This window comes from Cucurbita pepo, chromosome LG12 (genome assembly GCF_002806865.2).
Source record: "Cucurbita pepo subsp. pepo cultivar mu-cu-16 chromosome LG12, ASM280686v2, whole genome shotgun sequence".
Lineage (NCBI taxonomy): Eukaryota > Viridiplantae > Streptophyta > Magnoliopsida > Cucurbitales > Cucurbitaceae > Cucurbita > Cucurbita pepo.
In genome coordinates, this window is record NC_036649.1 from 7363984 (window position 1) to 7378461 (window position 14478).

Here is a 14478-nt window from a genome sequence, read left to right on the forward strand (position 1 = left end):
AAAAAAAAAAAATATATATATATATATATATATATATATATATATATATATATATATTATATTATATTATATTATTATATCTTAAAAATAGTGAAATTCCTTTGAAAAAAACATATGATGGACCAATTAGAAAAATTATAATTTTTTAATACAAATCGGAGTTCAGAATTCCATGCCTCCACATAACGCCACGTTGACTTCATCCACTAATTTCATGAAACGTGGCGTCACTTTAGGCACTCACCTTCCTTACGTGGCTCTCATGCATTTGATAGCACGAAGTTTTCGTGCTACCTTATCATAAAGCCACAAACGTCCCACTGACGTTCCCCTAACGGCTCAATACGGCTCCGTCAGTACGTCGTTTAGGGCCTTTTGAAATGGAGTTGACGTGTTATCGTCAGAGGTGGACCTCCAACCTTTTTGATTGTGACACGTAATGGCATTCAGTAGAATCGTACGGCTGTTAACTTCTCACGTCTTCCAAAGATTTCCTTTAATTATTATAATATATATATTTTTTTGGTTTTAAAATATGGAAGTTGGGAATGTGTAAAAGGTTCTACTCCCATTGGTCACTTTTTGGAGGACAAAATGACCAAACTACCCTTGCTGATATCATTCTCCAAATTAAAATATCTACAAATTGGCCATTTTTGGAATTGTAATTGTCCAACGACCAATAACTATTTTTTTCCACATTTAAAAAAATACTTAATAGACCAATATTGGTTGATATTTGAAAACCATATAAAATATAAATTTTATTTTATAATAATATAATAATATATTTTTAATAGTCCAAACTGATGAAAATATAAATTTCTTTTTAAAATAATTTACTAAATCACAAATTTGGGTATAAAATAGTTCAATTATTGTTTGGAAAATGTAAGAAAATAATGAAATGAAAATATTTTGCAAATAAAAATTTAATTGAACGAAGTATATATAATTAAAAAGAATTAATAGAATAAATCCCTAAAATAATGGAAAGGTTAGTTTCGTCAATTGGTTGGAAAGTCCCACTTCTTTTTGTATTTCTAAAATAAATATCTTTATCCGGTTCTTCCTTAAAGGTGACACAATTGGATTACCAATTGTGTCCTTTGTGAGAAGCAATCATCAATTTTTTTATTTTTATTTTTTAAAAATATATTCTTATTTTTTTATTTTATTTTCTTTACCATAATTTTCATAATTAACTCTTTTAGTTTTAACTTTTGCTTTTTAATTTAATTCAAAATTAAAATGAATTTTTAATGTAAAGCTAAAGAAACATAATCTAAATATTTGAAATAAATATTTTTTTTATTATTCTATCTATCAATTTATTTGAACCATCGGTATAAAAAATATAGTATTTAAAGAAAATAAATATTACTCGTAAATTTTTCAGTATTAACCTTAAAATTTTAAAGTACTCCAATTCAATCTTATAATAAAATTTTACTTCAAATATTATAAAAAAAATATTTATCTCGTGGGTCAATGAATTATAAAACATATAATAAAATTCTAGAGAAAAACGTCGATAGAGCTATTTTTTTTTTTAATTGAAATTTATGAATTTTAGAAAAAAAAAATATATTTAAGGGTTAATTTGGTCATTAGTCAAATTTATTTTTATGTAAAAAATTATTTTAATGAAATTAGAGATGGTTGTTGGAATTTATGGAGGGAAAGGAATAAATTAACTGTATAAACTACCATAAATTTATTGACTCTCGGTTCTTTCTTAATTCAATAATTTTTAATTTTAAAGTTTTTCCTCGTTTTCATTTTTAATTTCCTTCTCTCTGTCGTATTCCATAGCCACTGCAGCGAGCGAGCGAGGTAGAGAGAGAGAGAGAGAGAGAGAGAGAGAGTCATGGAACTGAGCTAGAAGACCAGAGCGACCTTCAACCTAAAGCTCCCTAGGGTACGATCGTCTCTTTCGTAATCACATCGCAGTTGTAAGTTGTCTTCCTGCAATTGCTGCTGCTTGTCTTTGATTTTGCTGCTTACAATCGGTATTTTGATCGGAGCATGATTGTCATTAAGGCTCCATTTCTCTTGAGGAATTTGTGCTTGTTTTTCATCTAGTAGCGTCGGAATGATGAAGTATAAGAAAAACTGTTCGAATTTTGAGTTTATGAATGAGGAGAACATACGGGAGTTCGATTGCAGAAGTGATTCTGAACTTGTTATCGTCGACTCGAATAGGCTGAGAAATTGAACTAGCTATCGTCTTGTTGAGTTACTAATTTCTCCGTAGTGATTATAAACCTACTGGATTTCGTCTTCTTTTTTTCCTTTTTTATTTCTCGATCTCTAGCTTATTTGCTGCATGCTTTTCGGCAACCGGAGAAAGATCTTTGTAGTGCCTCTGTTTTGGATCTATGGAAATTGCAGCGATTGAAGTAGGTTGAAGTTTGTATAGAGTAAATGGAAGCGATAGCTGTAGTTTGTAACGAATATCTACTGTATTTAACATGTTATTTTCTCGCCATAATTTAGTATCTCTTATTATATTATCTTGAAGCCCCCGTAATGTATTGTAGATGAGCTATATGAATCTCTGATAAGTTTTTGTCGGTATTAAATAATCCTCCATCTAGCATGCTGGAGTTCTTTCAATGATTTAGGGATGCTAGGAATTCCAGGTTGCTCAGAACTGGGAAATATTGTATCCTAATCAAAGTTTAGGTGCTTCAATCTTCCGATGAGCTTAATAAGTAAAACACTCGATGTCTCCGAAGTCTTTCTTTAAAGCAGACTCGATTATGTTGAGAATCCCCTGATGCTGCGGTGTGGTATAAGTAGGAGTGAATTATTTTGCTTTTGTGTTCTTTCTAATTTTCGCCCTTTTACGGTGACAGGATAAGTTTTGAACGATGCCATCAAAACCAGAAAATGTAGACCAACAAATAGTTGATGGGTCGAAGTATTTGGTACAATCGACCAAATACTCTGAGGCTTGGTGGCATGGAGTTGGGAACAATACCATCGCAGGTGAAGATGCTACCAAAACAGCTTCTGCAGATTACCTGAACGATACTGTTAGCAGTGGAGGAACGCAGTCACAAGCAAATGGTATAAGATTCATTGCTATAATTGTTATTAATTCTATATATTTGACTAAGAATACACAATTTAAGCGATATATTGAACCTGTTCTTGATTTAGATGAAAATATTGGGAAAGAAGTTCAGCATCTCAAGTACATTCCGTTTTCTACATCCCCACCTGTGGGCGAACGCCTTGATCTAAATTCCCAGATGGAACTTGTTGGCCACTCAATTGTAAGATTTATCTGTCTATCTCTGAAACCAATGTCTATGAAAAGAAACAAACATGAGTAGTGTACCTAGATGTTTGACTTTTTAGACTTTGCTTCCCTGTTAGCTGGATACAAAAAGGACTTCAAGTATCTCCATTTGCAGGTTTTGACATCATATCCTTTTTCAGATGCACAATATTGCCAAATGCTGACTTCTAATGGACCACAGTCAACGGTATGCTCTGATTTACTTGAATATGTCGTTTAGTTGCAAGGTTGAGGATCAAATCATCAATTTTTGAGATGTTAATTGATGTCTTATCCACTAAGTTATGTCAGTTTAGATTAACCATTTGTGTTTGATGATATATGATTTAAACAAGTTTATATATGAATAGAAGTTAAATACGCCCCTCGCTGTCGGGCATTGTTTCTTATGTACAGTTTTCTTTGCAAAGAAATTTGCCACCTTGCAATTCCTACGAGGGGCATCATTTTTTTGTACTTGCCGATCAACTGTTCAAGAATTATGATTATGCTTGATTTTCCTGCAGTTTCCTCATATTTATGGACTTCACCATGCTAGGATGCCTTTACCCCTTGAAATGGAAGAAGAACCCGTTTATGTAAATGCAAAGCAATATCATGGTATCCTGAGGAGAAGACAGTCGCGTGCCAAAGCTGAGCTTGAGAAGAAAGTGATAAAAAGTAGAAAGGTATTACATTTCATCGTAGTTGTATCACATTGTTACTTTTCTGCATACTCTAATCCATTTTGTGCAGCCATATCTTCATGAATCCAGACACCTCCATGCTATGAGACGAGCAAGAGGCAGTGGAGGACGTTTCCTCAATACCAAAAAACCCAACAATGTTATTTCCAATACAGATAGGGAGGAAGGTATCAATTCTGGTACAAACCATTCAACAAAACCTGTCAACGAGGCTGGATCAAAATACATGGGGGCTGATGAAAATGGAATCAAGGATACGCTTAATGAGGAGGACAAAGAGTTCATGACTCAAAATCTGCAGATAACACGTGCTTTCTTCAACGGAAAATTGAATGGCCATGGCATATCCACTTACACTTCACAACTTGCTGACGTCGAGGGAGGTCATCTCGATCAGCCACATGAAAGCATGCAGGTGAATGGGGCTCCACAGAGGGCCATCCCCATCAATTGAAGGTTTCTTGATGGGCAAATGGGGCTTCTTTTCCGACACTGTTTTAACCATTTCAGTGCAGAAAACTTGAAGATTCAGTGTATGACTGTTGATTCATGTGAGGCTCTGTTGCTGGTTGGAAGTGGATGGATTAGCCCCCGTTCTGCTTGGAAGAAAACCGCTTTTGGTGGTGTTTCTCAGGCAATTCATTCTTGGCTTTAGTAGGTGTACTCTGAGGTGAGATGGAAGAGGATGAAGAAATGAAGCACACAAAAAAAATGTGGTACACCCGCTTCTATTTCTCTCCTCTTCAATTTACCTCTTCCATTACGTATGCAGTTCTAATCCTGAACGTGTCTCAGATAAACAAAAAAATTTAGTGTGAAGACTCTTGTAACTTAATTTATGTGCATCTGGGTGTTGTATCTATTCAACTTTGTGTGCATGTTTGAGGCTATAATTTTTCATATTTCTGGACTTACATGACATTAAATTATAGAACCTCTTTCATCTTCCCTTACTCCGTCTCTCGCACTAGTAAAATCGTTATTACATGCATGGCATCTCTAATATGTGCTTTTGCTAGATTCAAGACGGTCAAATAAAACCATCGTTTTTCTGTTTCACCCACTGATATAATAAAAGAAGGAAGCAGAAAGCCAATATTTCATATTCTGTGGAGAGTAGTTCGTCCATTCATCTCATCTGTATATTTGAAAATTTTCGTAAGCAAAAGAGTTCATTAAATCTTGCATATGAACCTCAAACGAAGCTAATACATAAGAACAGAAGGTGATGGGCATTAAAGAGATTCATTTTTCACTGCAAGACAGCTTTTTATCATCATATTATTCATAAGTGCAAGTTTTTACTTCAAGGTCTTGGAGGGAGGAGGAAGCACAGTATGTAAGAAGTTCGTCACAAGAAAACAAGCAGAGGTAAAACTATTTCAAGATAAAAGAATACTATATTAAATNAAAGCTGAGCTTGAGAAGAAAGTGATAAAAAGTAGAAAGGTATTACATTTCATCGTAGTTGTATCACATTGTTACTTTTCTGCATACTCTAATCCATTTTGTGCAGCCATATCTTCATGAATCCAGACACCTCCATGCTATGAGACGAGCAAGAGGCAGTGGAGGACGTTTCCTCAATACCAAAAAACCCAACAATGTTATTTCCAATACAGATAGGGAGGAAGGTATCAATTCTGGTACAAACCATTCAACAAAACCTGTCAACGAGGCTGGATCAAAATACATGGGGGCTGATGAAAATGGAATCAAGGATACGCTTAATGAGGAGGACAAAGAGTTCATGACTCAAAATCTGCAGATAACACGTGCTTTCTTCAACGGAAAATTGAATGGCCATGGCATATCCACTTACACTTCACAACTTGCTGACGTCGAGGGAGGTCATCTCGATCAGCCACATGAAAGCATGCAGGTGAATGGGGCTCCACAGAGGGCCATCCCCATCAATTGAAGGTTTCTTGATGGGCAAATGGGGCTTCTTTTCCGACACTGTTTTAACCATTTCAGTGCAGAAAACTTGAAGATTCAGTGTATGACTGTTGATTCATGTGAGGCTCTGTTGCTGGTTGGAAGTGGATGGATTAGCCCCCGTTCTGCTTGGAAGAAAACCGCTTTTGGTGGTGTTTCTCAGGCAATTCATTCTTGGCTTTAGTAGGTGTACTCTGAGGTGAGATGGAAGAGGATGAAGAAATGAAGCACACAAAAAAAATGTGGTACACCCGCTTCTATTTCTCTCCTCTTCAATTTACCTCTTCCATTACGTATGCAGTTCTAATCCTGAACGTGTCTCAGATAAACAAAAAAATTTAGTGTGAAGACTCTTGTAACTTAATTTATGTGCATCTGGGTGTTGTATCTATTCAACTTTGTGTGCATGTTTGAGGCTATAATTTTTCATATTTCTGGACTTACATGACATTAAATTATAGAACCTCTTTCATCTTCCCTTACTCCGTCTCTCGCACTAGTAAAATCGTTATTACATGCATGGCATCTCTAATATGTGCTTTTGCTAGATTCAAGACGGTCAAATAAAACCATCGTTTTTCTGTTTCACCCACTGATATAATAAAAGAAGGAAGCAGAAAGCCAATATTTCATATTCTGTGGAGAGTAGTTCGTCCATTCATCTCATCTGTATATTTGAAAATTTTCGTAAGCAAAAGAGTTCATTAAATCTTGCATATGAACCTCAAACGAAGCTAATACATAAGAACAGAAGGTGATGGGCATTAAAGAGATTCATTTTTCACTGCAAGACAGCTTTTTATCATCATATTATTCATAAGTGCAAGTTTTTACTTCAAGGTCTTGGAGGGAGGAGGAAGCACAGTATGTAAGAAGTTCGTCACAAGAAAACAAGCAGAGGTAAAACTATTTCAAGATAAAAGAATACTATATTAAATGCTAACAGTTGTTCGTTTGTCTTCTTCAGGTCCTCTTTCGTCCCGAAAATAACGGTATGGTCAGTCAAAGCCTTTCTTGTTCTTGAAGTTGCTCCTGCTCAGATTGAACGTAAAAGCACGAAACCGAAATAAGGGAATGCCAAAAACTAATAGAGTACTTCTAGTTCTAAGGTAATCTAACCCAACCCAAGAACGGTGAACCCGAAGAGCCACCATCTTGAGGATACGGAATCCTAGTTAGAAATGACTCGTCGTTGGGCGACATTTTAGCTAGTGATCGTGAATCTGTGACTAAATAATCCAAAATGACACACATGGCTTTGAATGCAATGATTTTGACACTAACCTCTGATACAAAGAAGGCATGAAACCCATATGGAACTCTGTGTGGCAATTCAACAACTGCAACGGGCTCGGATGACATAGTTTTGGCATCCACGACATTCACCGCAGATTTTCTGTAGGTAACAATGAAAATTATTGTCCTCCTCTTTAACCAAATAAACTTAATTTGATTCATCACAGGTATTCGGTAAAACTGCCAACTTGCATTGTAATGCAAATTCAAAGGCTGTGAATTATAAAACTCTGTAACAGCCTAAGCCTACCGCTAGCAGATATTGTCTTCTTTAGGCATTCCTTTCAAGGGCTTCCCCTCAAGGTTTTAAACGGGTCTACTAGGGAGAGGTTTCCACACCCTTATAAGGAATGTTTCGTTCCCTTCTCCAACCAATATGGGATCTCACTATAGAACTAAACTTTCTAAACAGTAAGGCGTTCGATAACAGCTATTCAATAATAGGATATCTAAGAAAGCAAACCGCATTCCAGCTACTACTCGTATGATACATATAAATACATATGACACAAAACTAACGATATAATAGAAGAGGAAAACATTTACCCAGTATTCTCATCATGTACGAATAATATTAAGTAGCCATCATCTTCTTCTGAAGTGGTGCCAGGTATACGAGGAACAAAGATAGCTTCAGAACCAAATCTACCAGGTCCAAGGTCATACAGGCCTTGAACATTTCCTCCAACTTCAATCTTCGTTCTTCCAGTTTCACGTTTAGCATGCAGATCAAATTTAGCAATCCCCGTGACTTTTGCAATGCTGTCCAGTGTAGTTCCATATACATATCGTTGCTTCCTGATTGCATACAGAGTACATCATCATCATCAATTCCATGTGATAGGAATCCAGTTCATCAAGGCCAGAAAAACAAAAAGGAACGTGCGAATAAGAAAATGATAACGAGAATCATCCGAATTGCTAACTGCAGTAGATGACATGCAATGCTGTCGCTAAAACACTGTAAATGCAAATTTTGAATGCATGGTATCCCATTTCAAACTGTTAATTACTCGGATATTCAAAGGAATAGAACAAAAATTCCCCTACGGCTAATGTTGTTTCTGAAGATGTAATAGCCCAAACCCAACGCTAGGAGATATTGTCCTCTTTGGAGTTTCCCTTTCGGGCTTCCCCTCAAGGTTTCTAAAAGATTTCTAAAACGCGTCTGATAGGAAGAGGTTTCCGCACCCTTGTAAAGAATGTTTCGTTCTCCTCCCCAATCGATGTGAGATCTCATAGAAGATGTCATCTAATGGGGTTCTAGTGCTATAATTGGAAAATTGCAAACGAAAGAGATGTCCTTTAGTTCAAGCTTTTCTTACTCCAAAATTGGATGATCTCTTCATATATCCCCATGGATTTGAGCCGATATTCTTTTTACAAATACTAGAAGAAAAGGGAATTAAAATACCTGCCAGTGTAGCATTCATTCACTCTAGGAAAATCTACAGCAGATTCCGAGAGTTTCCTCTGTGAAGATAAACCAGATTTAAGATTGAATCTCATCTCATACCTGATAGATGGAAAAATAATTAGAAATATCACAGCCACATCAAGAACTTTTCTTCATTTGTAGAAATGGATTAGAGTCCTACAGCTCATTTGAGAAGTTCTCAAGCTTATCCTTAACAGACCCACTGACCATGTCCAAGTCTGGATTCTCGAGCCGGCATGTAATCAAAACTACTTCATCTCCTTCCTCCCAAGCATTAGCTAAGAAGAAGCATACAACATAAATAATGAAAAGAGAAAGAGTAAGACAAATATACAGTCTATTTAATAAGTCAAATAAGCAGATTACAATAATGACTAGAAGGTACAAATTTTCAGGGAAAAAATAAGGTAGAACCCTTCAAAGCTCAGGCCATAAATGAAAAAGACAAATCAAAGAACTAAATCTTGCATCAAGTCCAATTGTAATCATATAAAAGCACCCATACACAACATGAGTAACAGAAAACCTAGTAATTTCCAACAGAAAATGAGTCGAAGAATGATCCATCCGAGGAAATGCTACAAAGATAGAACCACAGATAAAATCTCTAATTTCCCAATCACATGAATTTTTTCCATTACCACTCGTTGAAGTACTCGTAATGAAATCGATATTTAAGATTGTAATTTAGCAATTCATAACACAAATGGATCAGCATGCCAGAAATATTTCTTGCTTTCAAAGACATGGGTAGCACAAGTACTCACCATTATGAAATATAAAACAATTTGGAAGCTCAAACCATCGCATAAGCAAGTCATCTTTTGCATATCGCGGAAGCACACCAAACCTAGCTTTTTTTGTAGCATCAAATGTGAAAATTAACTTATTTTCTTTCACCATTTCCTGAAAGTTAACAAGTTGTTAATTATAATATGACCAACCATAAGATTAAGACGTTCAGGATTTAACCACCATGATGCAAATAAATGAATTGGAATCCAATAAAACAACATATGTATGAACAGTCTATCTAACTGAAGAGAAGTATATGACGGAAATAAAAGTTGAAAGTCCTTCATATGAATAAAGATGAATAAAAAAATCCTCAAAATTCCCCCAGGCACGATTAAAGGAGTCATTTTCGTTTAGTCACATTTGGTTCTTTAGAGAGATTTTTCAGGATAACTTGTTCCTTTTCTTTATGTCGTCCTTTAACTATTTCTAAATTTGAGTGGAAATACCTTTCCAAGAATGAATTGATTCTCATACGAGATTATTAATGGGAAATTTACTTTTCTATGTTGTGTACATTCCTTTTGCTTTCTTATAATACCATTGGCAGGAAATGGAACACGGGGGTGAATTTGTAAAAGCAAACTATGGGAATGTTGGTAGCATCAGATGCTGCAGGCCAGCCTATCATAAGATAACAACATATGTAGAAATTACAAATGGAAAAAAAGAAGGGGAAAGACACCAATTTCCTGAACTTGAGTTTGGGAGATGAGGCTGGCTTCAATAATTTATGCCACTAGTTATGTCTTGGCTTGTTTACATGCAATGGATTACTTCGTAATTCAGTAGCATGAGTTATCAGGATTGATAATATAAAGTTAATAACAAAATATTTTAAATAAGTCCCATACCTTTGGTTTAAAATATAAAGGAAGATCCATGAAAATTGCATAATTTTCAGTAATCGCAAAGTCGTGCATCATGACCGGGTTTGGAATTGTGATTGGTACTGGGTCATGCATGAGGCCATCCTTGGAAATAACTCTGTAAGTAACATATGGTGGTGTATGGGAATAACCAAATGTAAACATTTCGCCTGCATGCAGGAAACTGATCAGCACAGATTACTTCATCATATTTCAACAAATTTAGTGGTAGTCTTTTAGGATGCTTATACCGGTGACTGGATCAACCTTTGGATGAGCAGTGAAGGAGTGCGTTAATCTCTTGTCATAATCCAGCAGACCAAGTGTCTGTAAATCTCCATCCTCCAACACTTTTATAACATCTACATTACACAAAACCGGCTACTCAACGATTTTTTTCCTTCTATTTTCGTTATTCAGTGGGGATGGGGGGAGGACACTTGAGGCGACCTTTCCTTTCGCCATCAAGATCTTTAAACTGACGTTTGAGGAGACGATATCTGAAGTTGATAGAGAGAATGTAAACTTACAAGGTTTATCTCCCTCCGAAAGTGCTAGCAGCTTCCCATGGTGATATATGAGAGCCGTGTTACCTAGAAAAGTTATTGATAATCAGTTTCAGACAATTAAAACTTAAGTTCCATACAAAGGAAAGCAGTAAAATCAGCTAATGCATATTTGCATCATATTATAAAATAGAGACGCCTACATTATTATCAGTGGTTAACAAATGAAAAGGATTAAGCTTGAGCTTTTCGGGATACCCCACTCGAGTATATCTCCATCATATGGAGGATTTCACAACGTCAAAAATGATAAATATCATGCACAAAATTTAACACTGGTGGCACTCAAAAACCTAATCATGTAGTCGCGACGAGGATAACAACAAACAAACAAAAAATTAAAAAAAAAAAAAAGAAAAAGAAATCCTACCTGTTCCAGTTCCATATGATACATCCAACACTTTTAACTTTGCTCTCAGAATTTGCATGTTAACCATTACTAACCCAAAGAACCCTTTCAGATCACCAATCTGGAAATGACAACAAAAGTTAACAGCAGTCAATTAAAATTTTCAAGTTCATCACTCCTGAAACTAATTATACAATATCCTACATTATGGCATGAGGTAAAACAAAGAACCCAATAACAGTAAAGAATTAATACGTCAATATACGCTCATTAGTGTCTCCTATATTTAAGATGGTATCCCAACAGGTAAACTCTAGCCATCTCTAAAACCCTAAAATCCTTTGCCGCCATGGCTGCCACCATTTTTTATTGGTGCACTCTACAACCAGCATCCGTGTCTCCGTTTTTCTGTGATCCCAACTCAATAAATTCCACAACCAAACTCACTTCGACATACTAGGAGAACAAAATAGCTGTATACCTTCATGAATTTAGCACCTCCAAAATATTCTTCTTGTTTAAGTCGTGATGTCCTCACATAACGGGAAACATATGTTGCTTTTCCATCTTTAATGCGCAATCCATGAATCATGCTGCAAAAGAAATATCAATAATATTTTAAAGCCAGGCAATATGTAAAACAGAAGGAAAAATCAAATATAATAGCTAAATGGATATCATGTTTCAAACAGAACTATGTTCTCTACGACTTGGATATATCTTGAATGAGATTTAAAGTTCTGACAGGACTACCCTGATTTTATAGTTCCCAGATTATAACAAAATAATGAAAATGTTTCGGGATAAGACTTTGGGAATGCAAAAAAGGATTTATGATTAGGAGTCATACTACAAGAAGGCCTACTTGTTCAAGAATCATGAGAAGAGAACATCGTTAGTTACAGTTTACAGAGTTATAAAATGGTACTCCAAAAACCCTTCAAAATTTTGTGAATAACGTTACCCCGAACGACATTCCACAGGGAAAGAACAAATTTTATACCGTGGGACAAAAATTGAGGCATTCAATTCAAAACTCACATTAGTGCTGAATCCATCACATTTAGGATTGTAACAGTGTTCACTTGTGGAAATTAATCAAGTTCCAGAAACATAAACGAATGTAATCTTTAAGTAAGCTGCAAGTGAATAATGGGACGATTCAGGAAGTAGAAGGTGACATACCCATCTCCATCGAACCTGCACATGGGAAAAAAACACAAATAAGGAACATTTCATCTAACCAAGCACTAAAGATTTGCACAAAATTGCTTAAGATTTAACAAGCCATACCAATGGTAACCAGCAACGGGGCTAAACTTCGGATTCGGCCCCACCCTAACAAACTCTCCATTTAAGCACTCCTGTAAGTTTATAATACATTCCACATTAGAGGAAGCAAAATAAGGAATAATGACATCCCATGTATAGAAAAAAAAAATAACATACAGCTCAAAAACAAAGAACTAATCTAGCACAAACATATACAAATGAACAAAAGGCTAGTTCAAAATCCTCCTCTTACACTATCCTGCAGCATAGAACATCAATTCTTCTAACTCCATATCAAGCGAATTTGTAATTTCTCTCAAGGGTATCAGTTCATTGTTTTCAGATTATCTAATCAACTTTTATGTTTTCTCAATCTAACCAAATTTACGTCGTAACCTCCTGGATATACGGTCGCACCAATTCGGATAGTATAATTGGATTGAGTTAAAACAGGAAACAAGAACTTCAAGACTTGGACTCAAATTTCATATGAGGCCTCTCTTTTCTCAACTGATTAACCATCGGTATATGGATTTCAACTGTATTAGGGCCTGCCATAACCAGCGGACTTGCCATATTTGATTTGATTCTAAGATTGAATTTAAACACTTGCAAAATATGAAGCATTAGCAGTGTTCACAACAAATCAGTCTAAAGAATCAACAGCAATATGCATAAACAAAAACCAATCGGTAGAGGGTTCCTCACTCCTATTACCATAGAAAGATTCTTCCTGGAAGATATCCTTTAATAAAGTCACTGACAAACATCACATCAATAAGCAGATTACAATTGCCCTAGGAGACACCGAACTCACCGGAAGATATCCTTTAACAGGGAGATCGGTAATCGGCGGAGTCTCATCACCAACCGGAGCAAAATTACCGGAAAGATAATGCTGAGGCTTTGAAGAATCATACATAAGCTTCACAAACAGCTTCTCCAACAAATCGGTCACCTTCGATGCCAGCCCTTTACTTGGCTTCGGATTCACCTCCACCAACGACCCTCCAACAACTCCGCCATTAAGCCTCTGCTTCTCCTCCGCCATTCTCAGTCTCCGTCACAGGATGGCGAGTGGACTGTATTGAGAACAGAGAAAATCGGTTCCGTCTTCAAATAATCGATGAAATTGAGGCCTGTGGGTGAAAGTACAGCCACGTAACGATGCTGATCATCATTTCGTTGAAATTCTTTCCACTACCATACAATCTTCCTCCATTCACACACAAAACAAATTTATATCATCTCCATTTCTATTATGTGCCTTATTATTTCAGGTAATCACTATTTAACCTATTTAATTCACATTATATTGAGTTATTAGTGATAATTTAAGCCAACCTTTCAAATAATTAATATTTATATTTTTTTAATCAATGAAGTTTGAATTTTCAACATAATTCAACAAATAAATAAATAAATTATCGATTCGACTAACAAACTGCAGCCTATAATTTTCATTACAGTATAATAATTAAATAGCAATTAAAAATATATATAATATAATATTTTATTTATAGTATATAGTTCAGTACATAGGAAACCGAGTTTTGTATTTTGTTACATGTGTATATGTATAAACTATACTTTCGTTAATATCTATATTTAAATTTTCACATTTAAAATTTAAAAATGCTACAAATTGACGTTGATTTTTTTTCTCGGGTAATGATTGAAATTTTAAATTAATAATTGTTAAATTATTGTATATATTAACCTACGTATAACTCAATTTATATAAACACGACTAGAAAAAAAAATCTTTTTTGAGATTTATTATTTAAAGGTTTATGTTTTAACAAATTAAACTATATATATAGTAGAGTTGAGTATGAGTTGTAATGCGCATTGAATTTGGAGATTTTTTTAGATTTGGATTTATGGAATGTCTACCTCGTCTAATAAGAGTGTACATGATCAGGGTTAAGTTGGGTTGAGAGATTTTTTTTTATCTAA

The 14478-nt window shown here is 35.2% G+C and overlaps 3 protein-coding genes across 6 annotated transcripts; 2 read left to right on the plus strand and 1 right to left on the minus strand.

Annotated features, from left to right (window-relative positions):
- The first annotated feature begins 1831 nt into the window (after window positions 1-1831).
- On the plus strand, window positions 1832-4858 carry LOC111806677 (nuclear transcription factor Y subunit A-4-like). Of its 4 annotated transcripts, none has more exons than XM_023692059.1 (5): window positions 1832-3075; window positions 3169-3284; window positions 3426-3497; window positions 3817-3978; window positions 4046-4858. In XM_023692059.1, the coding sequence occupies exons 1-5, from the start codon at window positions 2877-2879 to the stop codon at window positions 4448-4450; spliced, it is 954 nt and encodes a 317-aa protein (XP_023547827.1). In that variant the 5' UTR covers window positions 1832-2876; the 3' UTR covers window positions 4451-4858. The 4 variants fall into 4 exon arrangements, with proteins under 4 accessions (XP_023547827.1, XP_023547825.1, XP_023547824.1 ...); XM_023692057.1 differs by having other exon boundaries at window positions 1832-1955; window positions 2862-3284; XM_023692058.1 differs by having other exon boundaries at window positions 1840-1921; window positions 2862-3284.
- A 554-nt stretch (window positions 4859-5412) lies between these two features.
- Window positions 5413-6325, plus strand: LOC111806678. Its single transcript, XM_023692060.1, has 2 exons — window positions 5413-5445; window positions 5513-6325. The coding sequence occupies exon 2, from the start codon at window positions 5546-5548 to the stop codon at window positions 5915-5917; it is 372 nt and encodes a 123-aa protein (XP_023547828.1). The 5' UTR covers window positions 5413-5445; window positions 5513-5545; the 3' UTR covers window positions 5918-6325.
- A 367-nt stretch (window positions 6326-6692) lies between these two features.
- On the minus strand, window positions 6693-13717 carry LOC111806676 (carotenoid 9,10(9',10')-cleavage dioxygenase 1). Its single transcript, XM_023692055.1, has 14 exons — window positions 13337-13717; window positions 12541-12611; window positions 12433-12447; window positions 11729-11840; window positions 11269-11368; window positions 10863-10925; window positions 10584-10694; window positions 10318-10502; window positions 9436-9574; window positions 8829-8946; window positions 8645-8746; window positions 7777-8028; window positions 7219-7330; window positions 6693-6966 (listed from the first exon to the last, which is right to left on the minus strand). The coding sequence occupies exons 1-14, from the start codon at window positions 13568-13570 to the stop codon at window positions 6937-6939; spliced, it is 1644 nt and encodes a 547-aa protein (XP_023547823.1). The 5' UTR covers window positions 13571-13717; the 3' UTR covers window positions 6693-6936.
- Window positions 13718-14478: the final 761 nt, after the last annotated feature.

Bases quoted from the DNA above. Each gene is read 5' to 3' on its own strand.
- LOC111806677 (XM_023692056.1), top strand. From the start codon at position 2,877: ATGCCATCAAAACCAGAAAATGTAGACCAACAAATAGTTGATGGGTCG. The intron at 3,285-3,425 runs GTAAGATTTATC...CTCCATTTGCAG, and splicing joins AACTTGTTGGCCACTCAATT to GTTTTGACATCATATCCTTT. The intron at 3,498-3,816 runs GTATGCTCTGAT...ATTTTCCTGCAG, and splicing joins CTAATGGACCACAGTCAACG to TTTCCTCATATTTATGGACT.
- LOC111806678 (XM_023692060.1), top strand. From the start codon at position 5,546: ATGAGACGAGCAAGAGGCAGTGGAGGACGTTTCCTCAATACCAAAAAA.
- LOC111806676 (XM_023692055.1), bottom strand. From the start codon at position 13,570: ATGGCGGAGGAGAAGCAGAGGCTTAATGGCGGAGTTGTTGGAGGGTCG. The intron at 10,695-10,862 runs GTAAGTTTACAT...TGTGTAATGTAG, and splicing joins TTCGGAGGGAGATAAACCTT to ATGTTATAAAAGTGTTGGAG. The intron at 9,575-10,317 runs GTATGGGACTTA...GTTAACTTTCAG, and splicing joins CTTTATATTTTAAACCAAAG to GAAATGGTGAAAGAAAATAA.